The 10,316-nt window shown below is 61.1% G+C and overlaps 1 protein-coding gene across 2 annotated transcripts in view; it reads right to left on the bottom strand.

Moving 5' to 3' along the window:
- Window positions 1-1,274: 1,274 nt before the first annotated feature.
- The window catches only part of SLC9A3 (solute carrier family 9 member A3), a 42,749-nt gene continuing 33,707 nt past the window's right edge, over window positions 1,275-10,316 (bottom strand). Inside the window, exons 10-17 of one of the 2 annotated variants that reach the window (XM_037015546.2) lie at window positions 9,440-9,569; window positions 7,811-7,926; window positions 7,015-7,144; window positions 6,722-6,898; window positions 6,553-6,625; window positions 5,885-5,998; window positions 5,382-5,625; window positions 1,275-4,236 (exon numbers count right to left, since the gene is read on the bottom strand). In XM_037015546.2, the coding sequence (XP_036871441.1) occupies window positions 4,233-4,236; window positions 5,382-5,625; window positions 5,885-5,998; window positions 6,553-6,625; window positions 6,722-6,898; window positions 7,015-7,144; window positions 7,811-7,926; window positions 9,440-9,569 (988 nt within the window). In that variant the 3' untranslated portion in view covers window positions 1,275-4,232. The other variant, XM_037015547.2, reaches the window with a different exon arrangement.

The following is a 10,316-nucleotide window of genomic DNA, read 5'->3' as shown; positions in this document are numbered from 1 at the left end:
CTCGGTGTTATTCAGTGGGTTTCCAGGGAGTGGGGAGAAGGGGCTCCTGACTGTTAACCAGTGGGTATGTGGCTCCTGCCAGCCCAGCTGTCACCTGCGTGCTGTCCCTGTGTCTAAGGCACAGTCCAGGTGGCTGTAATGAGCACACCCCAAAACGCGAAGCTTGAGCATGGGGCTGGCTTCCTGTGCAGCGGGGGTTGGTCCGGGATGGGGCTTCCAGCCACCCTGCCTGCCCGTCTTGGGCACAGCTCAGCTAGGAATGCCAGGGAGGACAGCCTGGGAGGTCCTCCCCTCCTGGGAGCAGACCCAAGGCACAGTGTAAGGGGAAGCCAGGGAAGTGGCCCCCCTGGGTTAGCTGAGCTGGGGGCCCTGATCCCGCATGACTGTCCTCTCGAGGCCCAGGTGAAGGCATGTGGGGGGTGCTTTTCCCAGCCTCAGAGTGCCGGGACTGCAACGTCAAAGGACTCATGGGGCTCACAGGGAGTGAGGCCCTACCCACACCTTGATTTCGGACAGGCTCCCCGTTTGGGGGCTTCCTTGTGGCAGCCCCAGGGATGAGCACACTCCTTGGGGACTCTGCCCCCTTTGAAATGGCTGTTTGCTGGTTAGACCCCTGAAGATACCTGTGGACTCGACTTTCACTTGCTATTTTCTTTTTATGATACTTAAAATTTTAGCTATTGAGGGGTATGTTTCTGTGATGCTGAGACCTCAAGGGTGACTGTTGGGCCTGCGTGTAGGGCCAGCCCTTGTGGTTTCGCCTGCTGGGAGCTTCACTGGAATCCACCTGCAGGGCAGGGGGGTTGGTGATGATAACAGGATGCCCCGCGACATTTAGGGGCAGGTACACTGGCCCCCGCCCTTGGGTCCACTCACATCTCTGCCCCTGCCACCACACTTGCTTGACTCCACCAAGGCCCTTGCCCACCCAGGCTCTGGACCCCACTGTCCCTGTCAACCTCCTTACAGTCCCTGGCCCACCCCCTCCCTATCTGGCCAGGTGGGCACTGCTCCTGCCCTTCCCAGGGCTGCCGACTGTGTGCAGCTGTGCATGTGAGTGGTGGCTGGCTGCCCATCTCTGCTGGGGAGGCCTGGGTTCCCAGGGCCCAGGCTGTGCCTGCAGCCATGTGTCCAATGATCTTGGATACCCAGAAGGGGCTTCCTGATACACACACACATGTCAGCCACTTTAGTGCCAGCACAATGCCTGCAGGGATGCCTTAAATTCTCCTCAATACGATTTCTCATTTAGAAACAAAATGTGCACTCAGAAATGCCTTGGAACATTTTTAATAGGCTTGATCAAGCAGTCACGGCAGGTTCTGTGATAGGATCCTGCCCAAGACACATCCATGTGGCACTTTAAGGCACATTGTTTTGTGATTAGGGGCAACACAAGTTTGACTAAAATTACATTCACAAAATCAACAATGTCCATGACTTGTAACTTAAAATACATTTCAATTCCAATGAAATTCTTCCTTAAATATCTTTTCGCAATAGATCAATAGCGCACAGTGTGTGAGCACTGTAACAAAACTATTTTCAAAAAAACAAGTGAGAAATAGCTAGTTATATACTTTATAGTACAGAGTAGGCCAACGTTCAGTATTAAATAAATAGGATTCTTTCCTAATAAAAAAATTTTACAACAGTTTTCCTAAGGAAATACATTCATAAGACTATGTACATTCTAGTTTACGATGACGAGAACAGCTAAGATTCTCAGTTATGAAATGTGTCCACAGTACTGGGGTTCATAACACTGACTCTGGAGGGCCAAAATGTGGGGATCTGTGCATCGGGCTTCCTGCCTGCCTTCAGTTCCACGCAGCTGTGCTTGCCCTGTGCAATCCAATGCAGAAGATCTGCCCTCCCACTGCAGAATACATGGGGCCATCAAGGTGGCCAGAGGCATTTGTCACACTGATTCACCACCTGGCCATTCAGTAGCTCTGGTGTGGACTGGGGTGTCTGGGAACTGTCCCTGAGCCGCTTTCCCGGACTGACTCAGGCTCCAGCTCTGCAGCTGGGGTCAAACTGGCCTCGCAGCCCAGGTGAATGTTAAGGCAGCTGAAGGTGCTGGCCCAGTGGAGCCACTCCTGCAGGGAGCCCTCCTACAGGTGTGCTGGGTGGCTGGGTGCCTGGCTGGCCTGGGTGTAGTGGGGTCACCAATGGGTTTGGGTGTGCAGGGAATGGCTGGATTGTGCTCAGAGTTGGTTAAAATTCGCAGCATGTGGAGAATGGCTACGCAAAGCCAAACATCACCTATTTATCTGTGGTGGCGGAGCTCATGACTAGAGTAATGAGCAGGTCCTCACCTGGACTCACATGCATTGTGAAAAGACTGCTAGTAATCCTGGGCTCTGACAGCTGGAAGGACATAGCCGTCAGCACGTGGGCACAGCCCAGCACAGTGTGGCTGGTCCTTTCCTGAGCAAGGCTGAGTCTAGCTTCTTCAGAGAAGCTCCTAGGGCATCTGGAAGCCCACTGCCCCTTATCCTTTACCACCTGTGTGTAAAGGAGAGGGCAGATGGGGGCCGACTGTGCAGCTCCGTCCCTGGCTCACTGTGTGGCTGCCTTGCCCCACTCCCCCACTGCACCCCCCAGGACAGCTGGACTGTGGTTACCCTCCAGAGGAGAGGGGGTGCTCTGCCCAAGGCTGCACCCCTGAAACCTCAGTGGGGTGGGAGGGGTGTCTATCCTACAAGATCCTCTGGGCAGGCCTAGGGGTCCTACAAGGCTCTGAACCTCCTGCCAGTCCCTGGACTCCCCACAAGACAGCAACTCCTCCCCTGCTGTGGTTGAGGGGCCAGAGCAGCCATGGGGCCCAGGTCCCTAGGTATGGGCTGTGACTCTAAACAAGATTGCTTGCTAAGCGAGGGTCCCACTCGAGCTGTGCAGGTGCACCCACATGGGCAGTCACCCTCTAAGCCAGCCTGGCCATCCACCAGTGTTGAGGGGACAGCTCAGGCTGGAGGGCAGGTGTGTGGGGATGGGGCGATGCCTAGTGCCCAGAGGCCACTACACCAAGACCTGGGTGCATGCAGGACAACTGCTGGGCTCTGGGAGGATGAACAGATGGAAGATGTTTCTGCAATTGTACCTACAATCCATAGGCTGACAGGTAGCTCAAAGACCTGGCAAGTGGCTATCAAGGTATCATAGGGGGCTCAGATACCCACAACCCCAAACCCAAGGCCTGGGAATTGCTCCCGGACTTAGGGCCCTCGCTGGGGTAAGCCCAGGGGAGCTTTGAAAGAGGCAGCCAGGGCCTGGAATCTTGAGTGGGTATCACGTTGGGAAAATCTTATTTTGTGTGTGCCTCGGTTTCTCTGGCAGTGATGATAACATGGACGCAAGTGGCAAGAACTCAAACACGAAGTCCAGCCTCTGGGGCCCAGGACCCTTCTTATCCCTAAGTAGGGGCCCAATGGACAGAGTCGCACACAAGTGCTGGCTCAGTTCGCAACCAGACAGGTGGACAGAAGGACCCGCACAGGTTCCCGGACAGGGGCACCTGCCCAGGCCCCGCCCCCCGGAAGCTGGAAGCGGCTGGGGAGATCCAGGTGCCGGCCTGCAGATCCTTTCTGCAGGCGGCCCCACTGATTTCCGAGGTTCATGCCTGCCGGCACGACTGGTCCCTGGGGCCCACTCTAAACCAGAGTCCAGCTCAATGGCCGCTCCAGCACCTAGACGCTGGACGGCTGAGCACCCAGGGCTACTCCAGGAGCCAGACGGGAGGGCCCTGGGGCGGAGCCGTGGACGAGGACCCCCCGGTGGGCGGGGCCGTGGGGAGGGGACCCTCAGGTGGGGAAACGTGGAGGAAGAACCCCGTGGGGGACGAGCCCCGGGAGGTAGGGGCCGTGGCGGGCCCGGCCCGCGCCCGTCACAGCGGCGTCTCCTCCTGCTCCAGAGAGTGCGGCGGCGTGTGGCACGACGGCTGCAGGGACGCCAGCTTGAGCAGCGCTGGGCGGCGGCGCGCGCGGGGCCTCTGAAACGAGCGCCGGCTGTGCACGCGGCGCGCCGCCGCAGACCGCGCGTGCGCGCCCGGCAGCCCGCGGCGCTCCGGCCCCGCCCCCGGCTCGCGGTCGGGCGGCACGGGGGGCGCGGCCGGGGCCGGGCTCGGGGCGCGCACGCGCAGGGTCCCCTCAGGCGGCCGGGCCCTCTCAGCGACGGGCGGGGCTCCCCGCGGGGACGAGCGTCGGGTCAGCGGCACGTCGGAGCCCGTGTCACCTGCGGGAGAGGCGGCGTGAGCACGGAGGCCGCCGGGGGGCGAACGGGGAAGGCTAGTGTGGCTTGGTGACCCGGGGGCGGGGGGCCTGGAGGCCCCGGGGCGGCCCCCAACACACCCAGCCTTAATCCCGTCCCCACTACTTGCAAAGCTCTAGCAGTTCCAGGCCATGTCCTGGCTGTGCCCCCTCCCGCCCCAGTACAGTGACAGGGTCAGCCGAGGACCCGACTCTGCAGCCCTACCATCAGGTGCCCCTTCCACGAGAGGGAGCCCAGCACCATGCCCGTCCTGTCGTAAGGACCCAGGCAAGAGGGAGGGTAAAGTATGAGGTTCAGACACAGAAGCCAGAAGAGACAGAGGGGCAGCAGAAGCACAGGGCAGGGGGTCCTGCGCTCGGCATTGTCATCTGCCCCCAGCTCACTGCAACTGTCACTTCTCGTCCCCACGAGAGGACGTCCCAAGAGGAAGCCAAGGGAAAGGCTGGTTGCCTGCTTCCTCCCAAGTGCCCACCAAATGCCCAAAGGGAATGTGAAATGAGCCCACACCCTGCCCAGGGGGTGGGGGAGCTAAGCACCCTTCCTTGCGGAAGACAAAGTGGCCGCACCTTCCGGGGACCCAGCTGGAGCACCCCTGCTGAGGAGGTGCCTTCCCTCCCCTCCTCTCCTGAGCCAGAAGCCCCCATGGGCCGGGGCAGGGCTGGCTGGTGGGCAGGCCAGCTGTTGGCCTGCTCTCCTCTCTGTGAGGCTCGAAGGTGCGGCAGATTTGGACCTGGATCCTGCTGCCCTGTAGGCTTTCCCAGGTCCAGGGCCTTAGTGGGAAGACATGTCCCTCCCCATGCAGCCCTGCCCACTCCCTGCTCAGCCTTCATCCCGGGCTGATCACCAGACTGAACGCTCATCTCAGGTAAGCGGTGATCAGCCAAGAACCCAAGAGCACATCTCCTAAAATCAAACATCTCTCAGCTGGAAAAGCAGAAACACAGACGCTCTCCTAAGGAACGTGTGCTGGAGAAAGAGGCCAGGGGGACAGGTTCAGAAGGAGGAGCAGCTGCGCGAGGTGTGCAGAGGGTCCAGGGCAAGAGGCAGGCCTGCAGAGAGGAGCTAAGGAGAGAGCAGGTGTTAAACGGTGGAGTGGGGGTGCTGGTTACATGTGTGTGGACTCAGGCAGGGCCTTGGGGGGCCCCTCCTCAGTGTTGTCGGCTAGCAGAAAGGAGTCCACGGACTTGCTGCTGAGGCGGAAGGGTGCCAGGCGGTGGAAGTGTCCCGGAGAGCAGGGGATCTGCACACGGGCCCTCTGGGAGGGCACCACAGTCTCCCCAGGAGACAGCCAGGGCGGCACCCTAGTGAGGATGCTTAGGTCTTCGTCCGGGGAGAACACGGGGTTGTCAATTCCTAGGAGAGAGGCAGCGGCTGATCAGCGTCCTGGGTCCCCCCTTCAAGATGGCAGAGAGGGAGGGTGCTGCCTGGGGGCCAGACACCAGCCTGTCCTGCAGCCACCACCTGCCAGGTCACCTGGAAGGTCAGGGTCACATGCCTTTGGGGGTCAGGCCTTGCTCCACACGGCACAGGTAACAGCTCCCTTTTCCTGCAGCAGAGGCCCCTGTCGACCACCTGCAGCCTGTGGGCCAGCCGGGGACTGCCCCACCCTCACCTGAGGGGGAGTCTGTGGCTGCGTCCTGCGTGACGTGCGCCAGGAACTCTATCCCCCCGCTCATCTCCTCAGCGTCGTGGTCTGGGGCTGCCTCGGTGTCGGAAAGTTCCATATCTGGTGTCAAAAGGCAGGAGCAGCGTGAGGGAAACGGTCTGTGGGCCGGACAGGCCTAGTCCGACACTGGTGACCAGCACCTTGACCAGCATGCACCCTGAGGGCTGTCATCGCTGCTACCCCAACCCAGCCGCGCCTGGGCACTTGGTGGGAGGCAGTTCCCAGACTGTCATGCAGGTGGGGGTGGGGCGGGGGCGGCAGGGCCTGCTCCCCAGCTGCACCTGGCCTTTTTGAGGAGGGGGGCATCCTGGACAAGAGGAGGCTGGAGCCACAGGGCCAGAAGGGCAAGGGCCTGAGGAGGAGCCCTGCTTGGAGGGGTACTTGTGGCTCAAACACAGGTGGGGACGAGGAGCCCCCCTCAAGGGCACCGCCTTCCAGAGGCTGTGGCCCTGCAGTCCCAGCCCCCACCAAGGTAGGACAGGCCGGGCAGCAGCCTGCAGAGGGTCCTGGGAGCCAGGGGAAGGGTCTCCCTGGAAGGACAGCCCTCTGCACCTGCCCCTTCACAGGTCCCCAGCCCCTCCCGGCCAGCATCTCTGCCACGGCCCTGGCAGTACCTTTCTCCTTAATCGTGAAACTGTGTACCGAGCTCTCCATCGGCAGTTTTCCATTGGGAATGCTGCTGTTCCTCTGGGAAGCGAAGGAGGCCACTTAACACCCGGGCAGCAGGGGGTCCCCACTGCCCAACTGCACCTGCGGCCCAGGCCGCCCCAAAGGCTGCGCTACCCGCTTCTGTGCACGCTCCCTCTTATACAGCTTGGCAGCCTTCTTGTTCTGGTTGATGCCCAGCTTGGTGGACTTGAAAGACTCCAGGCGCTTCCGCATGGTCCGGTGGAAGATCTCCTTGTCCTGCTTCTCGTCCTCGGTGGGTGTCAGCTCGTGCCGGCTGTACAGGTGCTTGTACTGGGGGAGTCGAGAGCCACAGCTGCAGGCGCCCGCGTGGCTGGGCACTGGGGTATCCCCAAGCCCAGCACTCCCGGCCCAGCCCGCCTCCTCTAGGCCGGAGGCCGGGTGCCCACCTCCTGCCGGGGCTTGTACAGGTACTGCTGCAGCGTGTGGTGCGTCACCATGTCCTCCGTGTCGCGGATGCTCCTCCTCCTCTGCTCCAGGGACTGCATGTCCAGGCACACGGCACTGACATTCTCCCGCCTGCACAGGGACCCTCTGAGCGGGCAGCGCCCTCCTGCCCCATGCCCCATGCCCCGCAGGCTTGTCCTGGGCTCCTCCCACGGAGGTGTAGTCAGACTAGCCCCCGCAAGGCCTACCTGCCTCCTACTCAGGGTCCCCACTCCCCAGGGCCACCCCTTTCCCCCCAAGGCCTGGCGTGAGCCTCGCCTCCCAGCAGCTGTCCGCCAGCTGACAAACCCAGGGCAGCCCCCACTGGCCACTGGCCCACCGCACAGCAGAGGCAGGGGTCACACAGGCCAGGGCCAGGACACAGCGTGGCCTCTGGTCCCACACCTGTTTCCCCGACTTGTTGTCCAGCCCTGCCTCCCTGTGTGTTGCCTGTGTCAGTGAGAACTCGAGCTTGCTGACTGGCTAAGGAAGGGATTTGTCTGGGCAGGTCACCGCCCATTTCCACACCCCTCCCTGCACACCGCCATTCCCAAGCCCAGGCCTACAGCCTCTGCTCCCCCATTCACAATCAGTTGCCCCTAGATGCTCAGTGACTGGCATCTGCCCAGAGGGAACCATGTCAGAGGGTCTGGGGAAGCGCTGGTCAAGGAAGAATCCTGCCCTCGGCCCTGGCTGTGGTCAGAAGCAGCCAGGCGGGGCTGGCCTCCTGAAGGGAGCAGTGGGGACTTGCTCACGTACAGGAAGTAGGAAACAGAGGCCTCCACGGTTGAAGGGCGTGGTGTGCTGAAGTCCACGTTGACCATGTTGTCGGTGCTTGGAGAGCGAATGAAGGCCAGGGACCCCCGGCGCTCTCCCTGTGGTGGGAGAGACGACCCGTGTCAGCCGGCAGAGGGCCCTCAGCCGCGGCGGGAGCAGGAGCTGGGGGGCCACAGGGTGCTGTTCACCGGATCCAGCAGCCCCCAGCCACTGCCGAGCGGAGGTTCCAGAGGCCACACCCAGGGCTTGCCTGAGCCAGGCGGTCAGCAGGCTGTTACGTCCAGGAGGAAAGTCAAGACAGCTGTGTGTGCAAACACGGTACCTCCCTGGGCACCTGGGCGAGTGTCAGAGAGGCACTGTGACCCCAGGGAGCTCCCAGCCCGCTCCATGGCTGGGCATGCAGGCATGTGGCAGGGGCCATTAGGGGGCACAGGGGTGACCCCTTGGGGAGGGTGGCAGGGTCGGGACTTCACCTGTGAGGGTCCTGTATGCGCTGAGGACACTCTGTGGGGGGACAGCTCGGAGAGGGGAGGCTGAAGCCCTGTTGAAGGCTGCATCACCCACATCGGGGTATGGGGACTGTGGGGGCACCCAGGGAGGGAGTACTGGGCCAGCAGAGTGGGTCATGGCCAGTGAACACTGCCTCATGGCACCCCCAGAGATCCTTGCCCTCCCACCACCTCTGAACCATGAAGGCGGCTTGGTGTCAGCAGGGACTTGTGCACTGGACCAACTGTGCCTGGCTTAGGGGTGCAGACGACAGTCCTTCCACTCCGACCACGGCCACACAGGCGGCCTCAGCCCTGCCAGAGCAGGTGGAGCAACTGTGGGGCGGCAGGCTCAGTGGACGGCTTAGGGGCCCTCCGCCTCCTCATCTCCTCTGCCAGGAAGCACCTCTCCCCGTTGGAGCGACCCCAACAGTGTGGGTCGTATTGGGCCTGGATGCACCCCAGGAGAACCATTTGCCCTTGGACAGACAGCACTCTGCTCCAAGCTCTGTGTGAGGCCCAAGGGGTTTGCTGAGACACCCCATCCCTCTACATGGAGTGCAGATGTCAGCTGGCTCAGGAAGGGTCAAGAGGAACACAGGGACCCCTAGTTTCAGACGTTCGGGAAAGGTGGAGTCCTAGCTGGGCTTGTCCCCACACTTTGCGGCTCCCTGTGGTCGGGCTGCCTGGGCAGAGCCCACCTGGCAGCTGCCAAGTGACCTTGCCACTCTGGGGGCCACCTGGATGGGCAGTTGTCATCTCAGGTCACATTTAGGGGCGTGTGTGCAGCGTGGACATGTGAGCACATGCATGTGGGTGTCTATGGCCCCTCGATCACCCGCCTGGCCTCAGACCCCAGACCCACCAGCAGCATATCATGTTCTGAGAGGCATGGGAGAGGGTTCTGTTTCCCGTGAGCGGCGCAGCTGTGACATGGCCTCCTCTCAGCATGTAAAAAGACCCAGGAGCCTCACGTGAACGTGGGGGTGGCTTGGTGACCCCACACACACACAGCAGCCTTGGCTGCAGGTGGATCCCTAGACCCCATGTCTGTCCACATGCCATGTCTGTGGCTCACTGTAGCCCCTGACACTAACAGAGAGAACATGGAACGCTCTGGCACCTCAGCCACATAGCTGATGGCATCCTTCAAGTTGAGCTCGTGGAAAACATTCAGAATCCGGTCTCGTGACTTCTGGGCTGACCTTCTCATGAGGATTTTGCTGAGGAATTTCCTATCAAAATTGGACCACCTGGGGGTCAAAGCAACATGGGGTCAGCACTCAGGCAGGCAGTGAGCAGGCTGGGCCTGGCTACACCTGGGGACGGGGCTGGGCTCCCACTCCATCCCCCAGACTGAAGATGGACAAGGTCTCCTGGGAGCTGGGCCAGGCATAGCAGACTCTCTCCCTCTTATTTTTATTTACCAAAATGATGACAAGGTGAGTTTTAAAATAAAAAATAAACCTCCACCATGCCAATTCCACCATCCTGTACTTGGTTCCTACCTCCCTGACCTGGGCAGTTGTCATCAGAATGGACATGAAATTGGGACTTGTTCTCTCATTTAATGGGATACGGCAAACAGCTTCCCCCGTGACCATCCAACCCTCCAGTCGCATGGGCTGAGGCCTGGTGGGGCCATGGGGCTCTGGCTGCAGTGAGGGGGCACCTCTACCTACATGAGGGACGGGTCAGGGAGGAGACCCCTGAGCTCACACACACAATCAGGCTGGCCAGGAGGTTGAGTCCAGCACAGAACATCGACCAGTTACTCAGGCAGAGGAGGAGGTGGCCAGGCCAGATGTGAGGAGCGTCCAGATGAAGCCCAGTGAGCTGAACTCAGGGCAGGGAATGCCCAGGGGAGGAGGGGCTCCAGGGGGCAAGAGGAGCCTCAAGGGCGGAGTAGGCTGCAAGGGGAGAGGGCTACAGTGGGGGAGGAAGAGGCTGCAGGGGAGAGGGGGACACACTTTGGGGGTGGCCTTCTCAGCCCTCAGAGC

This window comes from Manis javanica, chromosome 1, assembly GCF_040802235.1.
Source record: "Manis javanica isolate MJ-LG chromosome 1, MJ_LKY, whole genome shotgun sequence".
NCBI classification, from domain to species: Eukaryota; Metazoa; Chordata; class Mammalia; order Pholidota; family Manidae; genus Manis; species Manis javanica.
The sequence above is the reverse complement of the archived record's forward strand: the minus strand, read 5'-3'. Positions and strand labels throughout refer to the sequence as shown.